Source organism: Vicugna pacos, chromosome 6 (genome assembly GCF_048564905.1).
Source record: "Vicugna pacos chromosome 6, VicPac4, whole genome shotgun sequence".
In the NCBI taxonomy this organism is placed as follows: Eukaryota; Metazoa; Chordata; class Mammalia; order Artiodactyla; family Camelidae; genus Vicugna; species Vicugna pacos.
Window position 1 is genome coordinate 83,653,572 of NC_132992.1, and position 19,456 is coordinate 83,673,027.

Here is a 19,456-nt window from a genome sequence, read left to right on the forward strand (position 1 = left end):
CGAGGAGCAGACAGACCAGTGAACAAATGACTCCGTGTTGGTTCTCTCAGTGATTCCAGGGAGGGGGTCGAGGGGCTGAGGGACCCCCTGTCGGGGGTAGGGTGGGGGTGGGATCCAGAAAGGTTTCTCAGAGGCTCCAGGACAGGCTCTGGTCTTCCTGCAGCCCTGGCTGATGTCTGGTGCCTGACCAGCCCCTGCCCCCAGGCCAAGGGCCCACCCCACCCTGGCCTCAGGGAGAGCTCATCTGCCGCGGCAGCCCTGGCCTGGCCCAGCCGGAAAAGATGCTCTCCATCTCTACCTGACAGCAGGTCATGCTGGCCGGGCCTCCACCGTTCCCTGACTCCTTTCAGTCTTGATAACCGGGTTACAGGCTTGACAGAAACAGTCAGAAAGTAATACCGAAGAGCGAAGGCGCCATGCTTTAGGCCAGCCGTGTGCCATGACATATGCTTATTTCAGCTCCTCCAACTGCTGGAATTCGGTTCAGAAGGAAAGCCACACCCAGTCATTCAGGAAAGAACTCACTGTCAAACTGATGCAGAGGGGCTTCAGCCAGGGGTAGGTGTGACCTAAATTATAAAGAATGATAGTAACACCCATAGCTAATGCTTGCAGAGCGCAACGCAGCCTGCGTGAACCTATTTAACCCGGAAAATAACACCCCCGGGAGGGGTCACTATTATCCCCATTTCACAGCCAAGAACATGGAAGCACAGGGACTTCTCTCAGGCCATACAGTTGGTAAGTGACAAGGCTGGACCATGGCTCCAGCGCCATGCCCTCAACCCCTGTGCTGTCCTACCAGCTCAAGCCGTAGACTCTTCGATGACTCCGCCTTCCAGTCCCGGCTCTGCTCCTAACTTGAAATGTGACCTGAGGCCAGTCATCAAGGGCAGTGTCCCCATCAGTAAAAAAGAAACTCTGCATTTCACTGCATATTGCAAGAGTAACATCAGATGTGGCGAATGAGGTTTTACATTTCTTTTTAGAGGTCAAGGTGATATTCATGCCAAGTATTCATAATTCTTAAAAGGGCCTCAAGCTGTCAAAGGAGCTGAGGCAGAGTGTCCTGCCCACTAAAGGACGAGAGGGAAGCTGGAGTGAAGAACAGGGGCTCAGCAACTGGCAGAAGGCACGGCTGTTTCCTCTGCTCTGTTAGTTGGAGTCCCGGTCACAGCCAGTCTACACACTGGAGAAATAAAGGCCCGTACACTTTTCAAAGCACCAGCAACAGCACACAGATGCACAGCAAGGGTGGACATCTAATACTTCATTAGTCTTTCTTCAAAGAAGAAAACTTGTCCTCCTCATGTTTAAAGCATTTTAAAAATCCTAGAAATAAATAAAATACAACTAATGGACGAGAGGGCCTTCTCACTAGGCTATGGCAAAATTTTGCTCCCTGCCAGCTGTCTGTCCTAAGTACGGAAAGGAATTGATACCTTGGGCGAAACGGATCTGTTTCTCAAGACCAGCATTTGAAAGGGGAAGGGCAGCTCAATTCAGCTTCATTACCTTAACTGTACCTGGGTCTTCTCCAGAGCAACAGAAAGGATCAGAGTTCCCTTCTTGTGGACTGGTTTCTCCGAGGGGAAAATGCAGCCCTGCCCTGTCTGTCTGGGCCCTCGGCCCTGGCCTGGGTCCCCCTTACTAAATTGATGGATAAATCAGACAGACATGGCTGTCAACCTCTGGAGTCACCCAGAAAAGTTTCCCAACTTCATGCTGCATCTGTCCCCAACAGGGACACAAACTGGAAAATATGCTTCTAAATAATAAAATGTGAGACACAAGCAATCCCCCTGCCCCGTCTCATGAAACAGATGGACACTTCAAAAGAGAGAGAAAAACACCGAAGGTTCATAATTTAGCACTGCAAGCTGCCTCAGGCAAGCCGGAGCTCACCTCTTTCCCTTGATTAAAACCCTCCCTGCCATCCTTCCGGCTTGTCACGCATAACAGGATGAAGTACCTTCCCACAGTAAACAAGCCGGGGAGCTTGAAGACAGTTTAAAGAAAGCTCTGACTTCAGGCCCCTCTTTGAACTTCAGAAGAGCTGCCACCATCTCAGAGCAATGTCGTTAGCCTTGCTTTGATGAATGCTTCTGGATCAAACTTTAGAGCTGTTAAAACAACCTAAAACATAGTAACAAACTAGAAGACGTCTCCAATGCATGGAGCATCCCAGGTCCTCCTTCCCGACTCACCACCAATGTGGCGTGCCTCCGGGTATCTCGTAATAAGCCACGCTTTTCTGACAGGGCAGCTGTTCTCTCTGCCAGCCTTTGCCACTAACGTGCTCCCCTGGAACAGAACAGCAACACGACTTCTAAAGGTCTCACACTTGCTGTCACTCCAGGTCTCTGATGTTTCAGGAAATGTAAGATTACGGAGAAAAAACCCTTGAAGACAGCCTGCACTGAGACCTTTAGCCCGGAGCCGTGTGGGCTGAACTCGGGGTGGGGGTCACGTCTCACAATCCGTCCACAGAGGCCAGCCAGCACTTTTGGAGCCTTCGTGCCCCAAACAAAAAAGGCTTATTTTCTCATTCGACTGGCCCATTCTGGTGGCCTGCAAACTGTCTTTCCACCGATCAGGAAGCCCTTGCAGCCTCACTGGTGGGTCTTCTCTGCACTACAACCCACCATCGCGGGGCCCTCCAGCCCAGGCAGGCGGGCGGGCCTCAGCCACACTCCCTGGGCAGGTCACCGGAGCCTAACCTCTGGCCACCAATGGGTTCTCTTCCCAGTCGTCCTCCTCTTCTTCGGGAGGCTCCACCAGTGGTCTTCTCACTAGTTCCTCTGGAGGATCGGGTGAACTCACCATCTCCCCCGGCTCCTAGCTACCCTCTTTTCCAGGAGGGATGGCCGCTGTCCCTGTCCAGGAGTCCAGCCTTGTCGTGGGACCTTGGACATTAAAGGGCATGGGCCCTGGTGCTTTCACTCTCTATTTCCTCCCCTCTGGGCATCAGCTCTGAGAGATCCTTGTCTCGCCTTAGCTGAAGGCCCGTCCCTGGGTGGGGGGGATGCATCAGTCCTCCTCCTTCCCTGGCTCACAGGACCCCCTGGCCCCTTCCCGTGCGCCTCTGGGCCCAGCCCCTCCCAGCTCACATCCTCCTCAAAGCTGCCTGGGCACGTCTGCCCCTCCCTCCCATACGCTGCCCCCTTACCCCCCAACCCTGGCACGCTCTGGGCAACCCCCATCATCCGCTTCTGTTTCACACCTTTTTCGACCTGTCAAGGGAGTTGGTAATATGCTCCTGGATAAGTGTGTTTCTCAGCAATATCTTCCCCTTCTCGTCTTGTCAACATTAGCTCCCCCGACGCAGCCTTTCTGGGTTCCTTCCACAATCGTCTCTCTCTCCAAGGCTCTTGTTTCTTTCCTACCCCCCAAGCTCACACATGGCCCTCAAAAGCCCCGGCTGATGATATCAGGGGGCAAGCAGATGTCCCTGTTTGCAGAGCTTGTCCGCATCCTGGTCATCTTGTCCTTGGCTAACCCCGAGCCTGTGCCCATCCTCGGCCTGGGCGGCATCACCCCGAGGCCCTGCCTCTGCCCTCAGTTCGCTGTGAGCCCGCTTCCCTCCGTCGCCGCCTACTCCAGTGCCAGGGTTACTGGTGTGGAAACAGTAGCTCTATGTTTCATTAATTCATTGTTGGGTCCTGGGAATGGAAAGCTTTTTAACACAGCATTTAAATATATGTAAATTTATATACTTATGCAAAAACGATATGAAAATACGCCTTTAGATTTTCTGGAAAAAGTCTGATCACTCTGTGAATTCCTCCCCTTGTCAACAACATGACTCTGTAATTCCTTATCCTTTCTGCTCGCCGCTCCCTTAATATCTGCCCACACTCAGCTCACTGCCTCACTTGTCTTGAGCGAATTCATCATTCATATTAAAGACATTATTTTTCTTTATTCTTCTCCCTCTATGTGAATTTAAGTACACATATGAAGGCTGAAACTATGAGGAAACTGTCAATTTTCACTGGGTTTTAATTACATTTCTGTTGTCAAGTCTGACCTTGTATTAACTTTAATACATTTAATACTTTAATTAATATCATCTGCCTCCAAGGTCTTACTGCTTTTTAACAACATTGATGTGTTCGCATGTCTCTTAAGTCACACCTCTCCTACGAGCTGGGTGGCGCACAGGCTGCCGCTAACCTGCCCTGGGAGATGGCAAATAACGGTCCTCCTGGCTGGGAACAGTGCTCCTGGGTCCCCACCCGCCCCCGTCTCCACCTGTGACAGACCACGTGGCTCCCTCTGACTGTCCCTTAGCTCCTCTCCTTCCTCTCTGAGCTCAGGGCCGACACAGACCACATTTTCTGTTCTCTTAGTTTCTTCCATGACCCGCAATCTGCCTGCGGTCAGTTCCTTCCCTTGGAAGCTCCTTGGCTGGTCCTTTGGTGTGGTGGCCTCTGCCGCTCATGTTCCTTCTAGCCTTGACCTCTGACCCTCACCCTGGCCAGGCCAGGCAGGCCTGCCTGACCCCGTCGCTTGCCCACCCCTTCCCTGAGTCAGGCGAGTTGTCAGTACTCATGTCTGTTCCGGCTCCTCTGCCACAGAAGTCTAGAGCCCCCTCCTCTCCCCTGGGACTTGACCTGGTAAAAGGACACTGGTCTCCCTGCTGATCCTTCCTTCCACTTTGGGGCTTGCAAGTCAGTCTGGTTTCCATGAGGGTAGAGGCAGGACCTTCTGTGACTCAATAACAGATTTCAGTTTTCATGCTTAATTTGTGTCTGGGACTAATGTTGTATGCCCATTTGTGCAGCCGAGGAAACTGAGGCCAGTTTGGCCTGGAGCCTCCTCCTTAGCTGCCATTTTGTATGCAGAGGCCACCTTCCTCTTTTCCTCCACCCAAAGCCACAGAAACAGAGCATTCCTGATGCTGCGGAGGGAAGCAGGAAAGAGAGGGCTGTGATGTTTCAGGGCCAGAGGGCCTGGGTTCCAGGGGCGGCCTCTCCACAGGCACTGGAGGGTCCAGCAGCACCAGTGGGAGCCCCTTGGCTGCAGCAGGGCTCCCATCAGCTGTGGCTGGGCTGGGAGGACACAGGCCAGCATGCATCATTTGCAAGATCACCAAAAAGGAACCCACCAAGCCCTACTTTAAGAGCCGCTACGATCACAGTCACTGGGCAGTTTCGGATCACAAGAATCTAAGCTCCTCAAAATTGTACGCCTGTTCGTCTCAACCTGCCTCCAGTCTGGATGGTTTTTGAGTGTATCAGGATGCATCAAGAAGTATGAAGAGTTTATTATCATTACAGTTTTTTACTGGTGACAGCTGCAAGGCAGCCAATGCCTCCAGGCCAGAGAAGGCTCAGTCATTGCCCTGGATCCAACAGTCAAGGCCTCTCCATCACCTGGCCCTCGCTCACCAGCTCTCCTGGGCTGGGCCCACTGCCGCTCTTTTCAGAAAGGAAAGTGTCTGGCATTTGTCAGGGAGCTCAGGTGTCTTGACAAGCTCCAAGGGTGAAACAGAAAACTTTCCCAGTGCGATTTTCCTATTTGATCTTTTGTCTCATGTGTTCCCCTTGGGGATGAACAAGAAATACGTCTCTGAATAATTCTTAGGCCCCGGGGTAGAGACATGCTGCCTCTTTTTATTAAAAAGGCTGGGTACACGGTGCTGACTCTACCTCTTCTGTGATGCTTTAGCAAAAGCACGGAGATCTCAAAGGCTCTTCACAAAGTCGTCTTACAACAGTGAGACAAAAATTAAAAGCCATGTAATATTTTTAATCAAACAAACTAGTGTTTTGATAATATGTAAAAATATTTATAAAGCTCTAGGGAGCAGCAAAATGCTCATAAAGGGAAGTTGAAAAAAATTAGCTGTAATTATTATAAGGTCTGATTTATTTTTAAAACTGTCTTCAGTTTTCCATTCGATGAGCACCTACTAGGTGCCAGGTGCTCTGCTAGGCTCATTATGTAAATCATTTCATTTAGTTCTCACAATGAACTGGGTAAGTAACAGAACAACACTCAGAAACACCGAGGCTCTTAGAGGTTAAGCGACAAGCCTAAGGTGTCCCAGGAGCAGGGACGGGGCTGAGTTTGAACTCAGATCTGATTCAGAAGCCTACATCACCCAAGGTGTCTAATGCTGGGCGCCTGGGTCATCTTCTGCTGAAAACCGGTAGTTACTGCTCAGCTCCATCTAAATTTTGTGATGTTACCATGAGCAACGGCGAGAGAACGAAACCTTTGGGATCCTTTGGAGAACATTTTACCTATTGGGTACAAAGTGGTATCCTTTTAGCACTGGAGAGAAACTCACACCCTATGGAGTTGAATGTTTTCATTTTACAGAGAGGAAACTGAGTGCCGAGAGCTTATGGGTTCTCCCCGAAGTTCAAAAGCAAGCGAGGGACATGGCTGGGGCCAGAACCTTGTCCCTGGATGCCTTGCCAGTGCCTGCTCCTCCATGTCACACCCCACTGATTAAGGATGCTGGGCTCCCCAGGGCTGCCCGCCCGAGGGGCACCTCGGTTTGGTTACAAGGCTCTCCTTTCTCGTGTTCATGAAATCAGAGACGTCTTATACCGCTAACAATGAAACAAAAATTCAGAGTCGCAGGAAGAAGACGGCAGACTGTGGCTCCGTGCAGCAGCCGCGCCGCACATGTGTTTCTATTAGATGAGAACCCTCCAGAGTGGTCTGTTTAACCCACCCCACCCAACTGACCCCATGGTGGCTGGGTGGCCGACTCCCAGGCCAGGGAGGGAGGGGAGCACTGGGGCAGCCCCCGGCTTGTGGTCTGCACTCCCAGAGGAGGGACGCGTGCATTTCTCCACACCCATTCACAGTGTGGAGCCGGGGTGACTTACCTGGGTCCTCTCGGTATAGTGGGGCTGCCCCTCCCTCCTCTGACAGGATGCCCCCCACTAGCCAGCGGCCTCAAGACAGGCTGGAGTCTCGGCTTCCTCAGGGTGAGAGAGCCCCCCAGTATGTAAAGTGCTCTGATTTTTATGCTGAAGTCTCCCTGGATTATGGACACCCTCAGAGTGGCATGGAGACCAAGATGACAATGACCCAGGGCCACAAAAAGGTCGTTATTAAACCCAGAGCCACAGGGTGGCTTGAATGGCTGGCCAGGAGACCACTGACTCAAACGCTCCCCTCGCACTGAACAGGACAACCAGGGAGGGTGAACGAGGTTGTGCACAGCGGATTCCTAGGAGCTCTGTGTGCATCAAGCATGATGAAATGGTGCCCACTGGCTTTGTGCACTGTTGACAACCTGGCAGGCCAAGTGTATCTGGCCTTCAGCACCAGCACAGGGTTTGAGGGTCATGAGTTACCCGCTGTGTTCAAGGGGGTCTCCAGTCAGGAATGGAGGCCCGGCCAGCCCTCAGACTCACCAGTCGCTGCATGCTCTTCACGTGTGTGGGGCTGATGGATAAGGCCTCTTCATACCACCGCCGGGCTTCCTCGATGTTCCCTCGGAGCTCGGCTACCTGACCCCGCATGTACAGGACGTTGTGGGACATCGGGAAGAGGTTGGCAGCTTCTTGGGTACAGGCTGTGGCTTCTGCGGGCTTCCCAATGCCAATGTAGACTTCGGCTGTGAGGAGGAGAGCACAGGCAGATGCTTTCCTGGTCCACTGCCCTTCAGAGGCCCTGCAAACGGCTGCTACTCTGGCTGGGACATTTACACCCCCCATGCGCCACAGGAGTCTAGCAGGGGCCCACCTGGAAGACGCAGGGCCCAGAGCCAGGCCTTCCCCGACCCCGAGTGGAAACAGCCATGGGCTGACAGTCCTTCCTGCCTGCCCACTGCTACACAGGGACTCAAGTCTGTGGGGCCTTGGAGGGGACACTTGTCACCACCGAGAGGGGAGTGAGGCCTGCCTGGGCCCTGCCCCACCTCGGAGGACACCCACTCTCAGGATCCACCTAGGACACCTGCCCTCAGCTCTGACAACCACAGAGAAAGCGCTGGGTGAGGCCGAGGACAACAAACCCGAGGGCGCAGCCCCCCACAGGGAACAGCTCTGCCCTCCGGCCTGTTCTGATGCCAGGCAGGTGACAAGGGCGGCAGGCGACAAGGGCGGCAGGAGGTGGCTTACACGTCCAAGGGCGTGAAATAAAATGGCTGCTCCATCTGACCGCGCCCTCGGCCCGACCAGGGAAACCTACTGCAGCCTGGAGACTGTTAACCGTGAAACGCTGATCAAGCCTTTGAAAAACCAAGCTGTCACTTTCAAAAAGCAGGAAAATGAGCTCTCCTTCAGCCTCGGGCCTCAGGTCACTCACATCTACGTGGACAGTCCCTAATTGCTCCGCAGCCCTGGACTCCCTGAAGTAGCCCATCGTGCACGTCCAGTGGCCCCATCTGTCTCCCAGGTGCCCCCTTGTCCTGAGGGCCTTGTGGTCTCGGCACCACTGTCTCTCCAATGGCGGGGCCTGCATCTTCAAGGATGCCAGACTCCTGGCCTCCTCCTCAGCACCATCTATCAAGACCACTGCCCAGAGCCCTGCTCAGGTGGCCGCTGTGCTCCCAGCCCGCCGACCCCATCTCCCACCTCCAGGACAGCCCCTTCCTCATCCGTTCCTGCCTGGACCACTGGCCTCCTTCCCTGGCAGTCAAAGCTGTTTGTGCCCATATCGCCAAGTCACATATATATTCATACACTGCGTATAATACAGTGCACACAAGAATAGAAGCAGTAGAAGAACACAATGAAAGAATAGTTACTATTTTCCTCACGCACCTCACGAGTTGTCTTCGGAGGCAAGCCCTCCTCCTGCCCCCGTCTCCTGCCTCACCTCTGGCCCGACTGTCCTGTGCAGCCGCTGCCAGACCAACCTCCCCAGGCAAAGCTCGGGTCGGGTCCCCCCTGCCGAAAAGTGCCGCTTCCTTGGGGCCTCCGCTCCTGTGTACCCCTCACCCCTTCAGTCTTCCCTCGAGCGGCCTCCCTGACCATCCGCCCTGACCCAGCACGACCCAACTCCTTTCCCCGCTTCCTTCCCTCCCAATACCGGGTTGACCTCATCCGTCTCACTGTCTGGGGGCCCCTCCAGAATATAAGCCGCAGGCTTCACGAGGGCAGCGCTGTTCACTGCTGGGTCCCCGGTGATGGGCAGAGTGAAGGGCACAGCCAGAGCTCGGGAAAGGGGAGCTGGATGAGTGAACGAGTGAATGGCACCAGTAATGATGACAGCAGCTGACAAGCTGACAATCGCCAAACACGGGCTTTGCGCCAGGAACTGCTCTCATGTCTCCTCTCTGCACAGTGGTCCCGGAGGTACTAGTGTTTCACCCCATTGTTCGGATGAGGAAACTGAGGCATGGACAGGCTGAGCAGTTTGTCGGAGCTCCCAGGGCAGGTTAGAGGCAGAGCCTGGCGTGGAGCCCGTGCTTCCGCCTCTGCTGAGAACACCCAGATGCCTCTGTCCGGCACTCAGAGCCCTGGTGGCCATCCCCGTCACCCTTACTGACCCATGTTCTGACCGCACCCCGCACCCCTGGGCTCTGCCTCGTAAGCCCCTGCTCTCGTCACACTCACTTTTGTTGATCCTCTTGCCTCTGCCTGTGGTGGTGTCACCCTCGGCTCCCTTCAAGGCTCAGCTCAATTGCCACCACCTCCTGAAGCCACCGCTGACCCCACCCGGCTCCCCCAGCTGAAAGGGGGGCCCAGCCTCAGCACCTCTCCGACGGCTGTGTCCCTAGACACGTTTTGCGAGGGGTCCTGGCTACGCCCGTGGATGGCAAGTTCTTTGTGGGTCCTCCTTCTGACTCCCCACCTCCTGCTTCAGGTGTGGAGACCAGAAAGGGAAGGTATGTGTCCACAGTTGTGGTCAGTGCTGACCTGCTGGCTTTTTGACCTCCACCAGCCTCGACGGCCCCTCCCCTCGAGTACCCTCGCTTCCCTGGTCAATCCCTCAACAGGGAGCAGAGATGACAGGCTGGCCCAGGGATGGGGGGGAGAGGCCAGCCCCTCAGATGTGGGAACTCGGCCTTCACATACAACAGAGCCCTAAGGGGTCAGGGCTGGCACCGTGCCTACTCCCGTCCTCCGAGATTCAGCTCCCACAACACACGGGGACTCCACAGGAACAAAGGCGACACGCATCTGCCCTTCCGTTTGGGCCCAGGCAAAACCTGCCCTCCTGGGAGATAAACACCCGCCTCGGAACACCGCAGGGCCACCTCACGTCTTCCAGTAACACGACTCTCCGGTGTGTGCCCGCAGGGGTTTCAGGTTCCCAGAGCTGCGGTGGCTGGGGAGCCGGACGTAACATTCCTCTCACTGTGCGCCGGCTTCTGACTGGAGTCCCCTTTCGGGGGTGAGTTTATGCACATTTCCAAGGTCCCCAGGGCTGCCTGTGGGACACACCAGGTCTCCCCCATCAAGATCATTATGGAAAAAGGCCAACTTGAGAGAGCAGGATTGAGCATTTTCAGATTTTTTTATAACAAGTCAAGGTATATGTGGTGGGGGGAGCCTTAAACACCAACGTGACGATGCACATGAAGTCCAGTTCTGTTGGGTCCCCGTGAAAACAAGCACAAGACCACGTGCCTTCTTGGCTCCATGCCTTCAGTCATGGGCCTGGTGCCTCTGCCCCAATGTCACGATGAGGCAACGGAACATGGGGCTGAGCTGAGTCATGATCGCGAGGGCGGGAGAAGGAATCCAGGCCTCCGAGGACTTCTTTCCAGCGCTGTCCAGGCTGCAAGAGGGAGCCCGTGTCATGGGTGAGGCCTGTGCTCCTGTGGCACAGAGGCAGATGGACGCACAGCCTGGGTGCTCCCCAGTCCCTCCATTTTAAGCTCAAACAGAAAGACACAGGGCACCATCGAACACGGAGATTTCAGACCATTTTTCCCAACAGAGCCTCTCTTCTCAAAAGAGATCTTAAGACTGGGCAGCTTGCTTTCCTCTTGGTTCGGTCCCCTCTCCTGGCCTCTGAGGCACCGCAGGGGACCCCAGGGCTCTAGGGCATCCCATCCGTAAACCAGTGTCAGGAACGTGGTCCCTGCACCTGGTCCTTGTATGTGGCCTTGGCAAGGCCATCAACTTCCTTGGGCCTGTTCACCTGACAGATGGGGGCCTGAGGCCAGCCCACATCTCTCCTAGGGCAGTGGCAAGGATCGACCAAGAGGGTGGAAGCCTGGAGTCCAGAGGGAGTTGAAAAGGGTGAGGATAATGCTTAGCCCAGCCTCATCCTCTCAGAGACAGTAGAGCATCTTAATGGGGCACAGCGTGAGGCTCCAGGAATGAAACTTAAGTGGTGGGATTTCTGACATCTGTCATGTCACTTGGGAAGGAGTTGGGGAGGAAGAGGAAAGGCTTACTGGGGCTTCCAGCATCCCTGAAATCCCAGAGGGGCCTTCCTGCCTGGGCACACAGCTGGTCACTTCAAATACAACAAGGCCATGCAGGTATCTACTATGAGCTTGTCTGCTTGGGAAGTCTTCCTTCCCGGGAGTCCACAGCTCAAACAACGTCTCCCTGAAGAGAGTTCACAAGTGTCCATCCCTGACCCCACAGGGCCAGCAGCTCCCTCCTCTGTGTTCCTGTAGCACCTTGTACAGCCTCTGTCATCCCTCACGTGTATCACCGTTGCTAGGGGACCCTCCAGTCTGCTGCAGTCCCACACCTGAGCTCTCCCCAGCCCTCCCCCAGGTCCCATCTGACTGATGCATTTGGGAGAAGTTTTGGGTCGGCCTGCCATGATTCCGGAGCGCTCTCTGTCCAAAGTTTTGTCCCTTAGATGGCTACATTCTCGGCTTGCTTCTGCAGGCGTGACGTTGGGCTCTGCTGCTGCCACGGGGAGGCCAGGAATTTGGGATGGGTGAATTCAACTCAGCGGTGACGCATCGGGGAGCCGAGCTGGGGCCAGGAGTCATGCCACATTCTCTGGTCACAAAGCTGGGAGTGTGATCTCCACCTCAGTCCCCTGTCTATTTCTTAAATTGGTTCAGAACTCAGGAGGTAAAGAGGGTAATATTATTTACACATCCCTAAAGCCTCCAAAATACGGTCAGCATTGTCTTTTCCCACTAAAACTATGAGCAACTCCCAGCCAGTCAGTCACCTCTGAACCCCTTAGCACAGAATCGAGCACTTAGTAGGTGCTCAGGGAAAGTGTGCAGATGAGTGGATGCTGAACGCAGGCCAGAGGAGGGCAAAGTCTCTGCGGCACAGGCTGATGGAGAGTCAAAGGCCGGAGAAGCCGCAGCGAGTGATGCTTCCCTGACCAAACTTTCACCAAGGGCTAAATTCAAGTTAAAAAAAATAAACAAAGGCCCTTTGACCTTATTAAGAGATGTAAGGGCTTTCACCGAAGGAACAGCAGTGCAGAAGGACACAGGCTCTGGGAACTTAGAGCCGACTGGCACCCAACAAGAACACACTTCAGTGCAACATCAGAGCCCCCGCTGCAGGACGGGCTCTGAAAGTCACTCTCTGAAGGGGTCACAGGGACAGAGATTCCTTCCTGGTCACTGGCAGCTGACAGCCTCGAACCAAAGGTCATGGACACCTTCTACGTCATTCTGAAGCTCAGACTGAGCTCTGACTGACCTCTTTGTAATGCTTTGGTTTGTCCTTGTTACCAGGTTACTTTGAAAAATGCTGGAAATCCCTCCTCCCCAACCCCTGACTGCCAACCCTCAGCGGTTTCCAATTGCCGGTGAATGTAACCCAAATGGTTTCGCTCAGTGTTCAAAATTAGGGACCTGCAACCCTTCCGTCTCCCTCCATGTTCAATGCACAGTCTTACCTCCACACCTCTACTGTGCTGTTCCTTCTGCCCCAAGTGCCTTCCCTGGACCGCCATCTGTTGAAGACCCATCACCCCTCAGTCTAGGCTCCACCAAACCCCACCCTGCTCATGACTTCCCCAGGCACATCAGGTGCGCCATCCCTCCACCGCCCTGTGTGCCCTGGGTGCCTCACACCGGTCTGCCTCATGCTACGCTGACCGTGTGCTGCGACTTTCCTGCAGACACTGTGCTCTGGGAGGGCCAGGATCAAGTCTGCTCCACCTTGGCACTGCTCTGTGCCCCTAACTCTGCCACCAGAAATCATTGGCTGAACCAGACTAAAGATGCAACGTGAAAAGGGCTGAGCTATGCTGCCAAGGCCTGAGGACTCTCTCTTCCTCCCAACTGGGGGAGCCTGGCTCTGGATGCACCCACCATGCCGCGCAGGCCCGGATTCCTCCTGTGTTCGTCCACTCTTCTCACCCTTGTCAGCAGCTGCTCCACATCAGCCGCGAGGCTGGGAACTCAGGGCCGTGCAGGGCGTGCAGTGTGCAAAGGCTCGGGCGGAGCGGGGCTGACCAGCTTGGACCCCACTGACCTGGTGGTCGCCTGGTGCAGGGCTGCGTCTGGCCCTGGAAGGAGAGGAAGCTCTTTCTTCTCACCAAGGGGCCTTTGGCTACCCAGAGGGGACACCTGTGAAACTCGTACAAAGGAGCTGTGAATGTGAGAGGCAGCCTGTACCTAGTGTGGGTGCCGTCAGACCCTCCACTCCGCCAGGGGCTGGCAGGGAGGGATGAAGACAAGTCTCGGGGGCCATCAGCTTCTCCTCAGTCTTGTAGGGCAGGCCAGCCAGCACGCAGGCAGGCAGGGGGCTGGGCCGGCAGACTCAACTGACCCCTCAGAACCATTTCCTTTACCCCAAACCCTGCTTCCCTAAAGAGAGGAGACTTGTGCTTGGGAGACAACCTTAGCAAGCCGGTCCTGGGGTAGCCCCGCCTGCGAAGGGCAGAGGAGAGCCGGCGGCATGCGGGTTTCTGCCAGGAGCAGCCATGCTCCCCAGCTCACCTTCCCGACTTCACCTCCGTGAACTGGCTCTTCTGTGTGGAAATCAGCACGTGGGCCAAAGAGGGCAGCGTCGTGGGAACTGATGAGTTTCTGGTCCCTGGCCAAGTCACCAAGGCCTGGGGAGGCCTCAGTCCTTATCAGCTCTCACCGGCACTGTCTTCATTCCTTCTTTTCTTGGGAATCGGTATGTGAAGGAGGCAGTGATTTTGTTTCCAGGCGTCAGTCCCACCCTGAGCTCTTCTGGGCCAGACCCCAAGTGGGAGCCTGGAGTCCCCAAGGCGAATGCAGCCCAGGTCCTGTCCTCACAGCGGGCCCGGCCAAAGGCCTCCGTCAGGGTCTTGGCTGCACAGCCGACACTGATTTCTGAGTTTGTGAACGGCTGTGTCAGCAGAGTGACCCCTTCCCAGGGGGCTCAGGGGGACGGCAGGACCAGATCCTTGTCCTTCTACTACATTTGCAATATACTTCATCCTCCACCCAGCTGTTTTCCTGGCTCTTAGCCCCTTCCCTAAAGCCTCCTACCCCTTTGGCTGACCTTGATTCATCATTCAGAGACAGAGCAGAAGCCAGCAAAGCAGACCTGGAGGCTCTTCTCGCCACCAAACCCACAGGCTCGTCGCCGTCCTGTGCCCGTCCTCCCCGCCCTCCTCCTGCTGCACCTGAGGGCTGACGCCGCTGCCTGTGCCCTGGGCCCCACCGCTCTCTTGCCATCTCGAGGGATTCGTGTCTCCACACCCCCTTCTCTCCTGGGTGACGAAGGTCCCCATGAGCAGACAGCATGCTGCTACGTCAGCCACTTAAACCCCCTCTTGACTTCATAATCCTCCCGAGCACCTCTCACACCCCCACGCTGCTCCACAGGGGTTCTTCTTGCAAGGACTGTGCACCCTCTGTCTCCATGTCCCGACTTGCCCCCGCCTGCAGCCCACACCAGTGTGGCTCCGTCACCGCCGCTCCCCTAAACCTGTCTTCTCATGTCACCAACAACCCCCAGACGCCAAATCCAACAAATGCTTTTGTCTCAACCTTATTCAACCTCTCAGCATCACTTCCTGCCTACCACATCTACTTAAAAACCATGATTTTACCGTGGGGAGAGGGAAGGGGAAGGGGCAGCATAGGGGTAGAGGGCTAAGAAGTACAAGCTATTAGGTATAAAATAAGCTACAAGGATATCTTGTACAACATGGGGGATCAGCAAGTGCTTTAAAATAACTATAAATGGAGTATAACCTTTACAAAATATAAATAAATAAATAGGGGGGAAGGGAAATAGCTCAGTGGTAGAGCACATGCTTTGCATGCACAAGGTCCTAGGTTCAATCCGCAGTACCTCCATAAAAAACTAAAGGGACAAGAAATATCAATAAACAAATAAATACCATGCTGATAAAAAAACCTGTTATTTTAATAGGTGTTAAGCGCTCACTACCTGCTGAGCCCTCTCCACCCATTATCTTGTGCAATTGCCACAGCTGTCCTCATTCTGCAGAGGAGAGCACGTAGGACTCAGAGGAAGTAGGTCCCACTGCCAGACGGCGGAGGGACCAGGACTTCAGCTAGTCTTTGTCCAGAACCCACGTCCTTGATTATACCGCACAGGCTCCTCTGTAAACCCCTTTGGCTGCTGGGACACCCCTCCTGGTTTCCTCCTTCCTCGATGACGACTCCCTTTCTGTTTCTTTGGCTTTTCCTCTCCTCGCAAACTTTAAATGTCGGGGGGCTCAGGTCTGGGTCCTGGCCCTTTCCCTCTGCCATTGACATTCTCTTCCTAGGCTTCTCTTCACACCCCTCAGCTGTACATCCCCACCTCCAAATGTATGTTCCTAGCCCAAATCTCAAGTGTAGGCTTGAGTATCTGGCCACCGGCCTGACACCTTCACTGGCATGTCCTCAGGTACCTGACACTCCCAAGTTCAAACAGGGCCCTGGATTCTCTTGCTCCCTGACCCTTACCTGTCAGCTCCCTCCACAGATAATGTGCCCATCACAGATAATGGAATCACTAATCACCACTGACCTCAGCCCCCAACACAGGGTTCTCCCTTCTCCTTCATCCCACATCTAATCTATCAACAGGTCCTAGCAGTTCTACCTCGAAAATGCATCTCAGGGGTCCCCCTCTCTCCAGCCCCTGATGCTGCCTCAGACCAGCTGCCCCTTTGGTCACATGGATCAATGCACCTGACCTTCCCTTTCCACTGTGCTGCCTTCGGGGCCGTGCCCCACAGTCAGCGGGCGGGATCTTTTAAAAACCTCGCTCTGATCCTTTCACCCTCCTGCTGATGACTTTCAACAGCTTTTCCGTAGAGATTTGACCTGGCCACAGTGCGCTGGCTCGTCCAGCCTCACCTCGGCCCCGCTACTCTTCCTCTCAGGCTTCACCCCTGTGGCTCTGCCACCTGTCTAAGCTCAGAGCTCACGGCCTGCAGGCCTGCCTGCACACCCGCTGGCCCCAGGTGGGGAAGACCTCTGCTCCCAGTTCTCACAGAGCCCACACTGGCCCTCCAGGGCACTCGGCACAGGGGACTGAGTGCTTCTGCAATTTGTATGTTCCACATCTGTAAACTCCATGACAGCAGAGCCTAGGTCTGTGTTCTGACCGTGTGCTCCAGAACCTCACCCCGATGGTGGCACGGAGACCGATGCTCACAGATACTGACCGTGCTCAATGGCTGAGTGCCCGCCCTGGGTAGGGGCTGGATTCTGGAGCCACACTGGTTGGTTTTGAATTCTGGTTTCTCCACTTATTAGCCATGTAACCTTAGGCAGGTGACTTGAGAGTGGTGTCTCAGATTCTTCATCTGTAAAATGGGGTTAGTAAGGGTATTTATACCTTATATGGCCCTGACATGGCTATGACAAGGACTAAACAAGTTAAGACACATAATGTCCTTGGAGTAATGTCTGATACATTCATGGTGCTTGGTAAACATTAACTACCTGCCAGCTATGGACCATGGATCAAGACCCCCTGGGCAGGAGAAGGGGCGGGGCTGGCAGGGCTGGCAGGTCTCATCCATGGAGACTGGCACTGTGTCAGGGCAGGCCTGACCCCCTCGGGACCAAACGTTCCCTCCTGCAGGCACTCCCTGTGCAGTGACCCTCGCGCCACCTGTCTGGGAGCTGTCTTCATCTCGTCACAGGGGCCATGCCACAGGATTATCCCTCGACCCTGCTGGTGACGCGGCCTCACAGTGGATGGGAGGGGCCGGGCGGCGGGAAGGACACACGGGACAGGCCGAGCCCTGAAGGAATCTGTGAGCGTATCACGGCTTTACATTCCCAGCAGAAATCAGAAAATCTGATCTTGCACATCTAAGAATAGCCGTTGGTTTCGACTGTGAGAGGTGCCAAAGTGAAAGCTGTAATTATTAGCAAGCAACAAGCAAAAATTATCCACCTACTGCAAAGACATTTTTAGCTGCCATCCCCGAGTGGAAAGTGAAGGATGGGCACCAAGAGACTACCTAGCTGGGGAAAGGCTCTGGTTCAAGGTTGAATGACTGTGACTGTGGGGACTTCCGACGGCCAACCATAAGGTGTGCATTCTAAAGCAACTGCATGATTCCTAGGAAGGTATGTCTCGAGGTACAATAAACAACGAACACTCTAACTCCTGCCCAGTGAGACCGCAGAGGCACTGACTTCTATTTGGCCTGGGTTTCCCTTCTGCAAAATGAAGGAAAATAATCTTTTTGACCTTCTTTATAAGATGATGTATGCATGGATGGCATTGGGAGATAGCTGGAAGTTTTAGGAAAAGAGACCATAAAAATGGGTAGCTCCTTTCTGAATATCATGTGATGCCCAGATGCTATAAAGATTGATAAATGTAAAACAAAAAAATTGGCAACAACAACAACAAAACCCCAAGACACAAAGTTAAAATGGGGCGAATATAACACCTATGATACAAGGCAAATTTCTCTGACACGTGATAAATGCTTACAAATCAAAAAGAGAGGCTCAGTATCAAAGAAGAGAAATGGACAGAAGCCAGGAGGAGATAAGGGAAATATCACTTCCACCTGTCAGCCTGGCAAAGCTCTACAAGTTCGGTAACTCGCTGTGTTTATAAAGGACGTGAGAAAACGGGCATTCCCACCTCGTCGGCTGGAATGCGAACTGGCATGATTCCGTGGAAGGCAATGTGACAAAATTTATCAGAATTAAGAGGGCACGCCTTTTGATCCATCAATTCCACTTTGAGGAGTTTACCTTTCAGATACAGAACACTCTGCAGAACGATACACACAGATGCATCATCTGTAACAGGAACATACTGGAAATAACCTAAGCTAGTCAGTGGAGAACCAGTTAAGTTACGGTAAATTCATTCAGTGGATTTACCCTCAGATGTGCTGACAGGCAATGATCTCCAGCGAGCGTAACGTCTCTGGAAGGCGCGCACGCTGCTAACAGTGGTTGCCAAGGGGAGGAGGGGGTGACTGATGGTCAGGGATAAGAGGAAGCCTTTCACTCCACGGTTTCTGTGCCTTTATTCAAACGTGATTTAAATAAAATTGTCACATAGGTCCAAGCAAACCAAGCAACAAAACCCGCACAACTCATGGGGGTCGGCTGCCAGGTGTCCTGGGCCGAGCCTGAGGCACTGGCGTCAGACGTGTCCAGGAAGGAGGAGGAGGCACAGAGGGAAGGGGGTGCCCAGGGGCGGTCCCACCACACAGGAAGGGCCAAGCATCCCTGGCCTTGCTGAGTCTGTGCTCCCTGCTGGGCCTGTGGCTGTTCCCTCCCAGAGCAGCTGGAGGCTCAGGTGTCCTAGTCACGATCTCTTTGCCACTCAAATGGACACACAAATAGCCCAGGGACCTGTGTACAAAATAGGCTGGAAACCTGAGGTCGTCTCAGAGTGACGTGACCTGCCACGGGCTCCCATCATGAGCTGCCACTTCACTCAGCTCACCAGGAAAAACGAGAGGAGACCCACGGACGCCACAGAAACACCACAGCCTTGGGTGCCAGGCCTTGATTTCAACAGTTTCTTCTAAAGCTTGCAGCATGTACAGAATCTGGCAGCATAGCTGGAGCTGACGATGGACGCAGATGTTACCTGGTTTCCATAAGTTGTCAAAGAATGTGGGTCACTGCTATTTTGCCTCCCAGAGCAGCAGAGCTCAAACCGCATATGGTAAAGCCTTATAGTTCAGTGGAAGCTTGTTTTAGGAATTCCTTCTGAATTTACCTCTTCAAAGACCACGTGAATATACGATAGAATTCTAATCAGACAAAGTCAGGGCTTTGAAGGAGCCAATGTGGCACAAAGTCTATAAAGATTCTAATTTACTCCACTCATTCATATTATACAAGCACGATGCATATTCTGCCCAGGGTTTACAAGGCAGGTATGACATCCACTTTCCAGGATTCAATTCCACCAACTTGGAGGATGTTAAAAGCCACACCCATCAGCCAGCAGTGAGAGCTGTGTTCTGCCCTGCAGGCTGCCGCAGCGAGGAATGGCTATTAACCCGAGCACTGAAAATTCAAGGATCGCTCCAAATGGAATCTTAGCCCCCAAGCTCATCAATGTTCCAATAAACAGCTACAAAGTTTCCTCCAAGAGTCACGGCAGGTCACGCCAAGAGGAACAAAGTGGATAACTGAGTGAGGGCACCGAGCCTGTGGGTAAAG

General features: G+C 53.9%; 1 protein-coding gene across 3 annotated transcripts in view; it reads right to left on the reverse strand.

Moving 5' to 3' along the window:
* TTC7B (tetratricopeptide repeat domain 7B) overlaps nucleotides 1-19,456 on the reverse strand; it is a 222,342-nt gene that overhangs the window by 23,016 nt on the left and 179,870 nt on the right. For all 3 annotated transcript variants that reach the window (XM_072963592.1, XM_072963591.1, XM_072963593.1), the window contains one exon: nucleotides 7,383-7,585. In XM_072963592.1, the coding sequence (XP_072819693.1) occupies nucleotides 7,383-7,585 (203 nt within the window). The remainder of the gene's footprint in view (nucleotides 1-7,382; nucleotides 7,586-19,456) is intronic.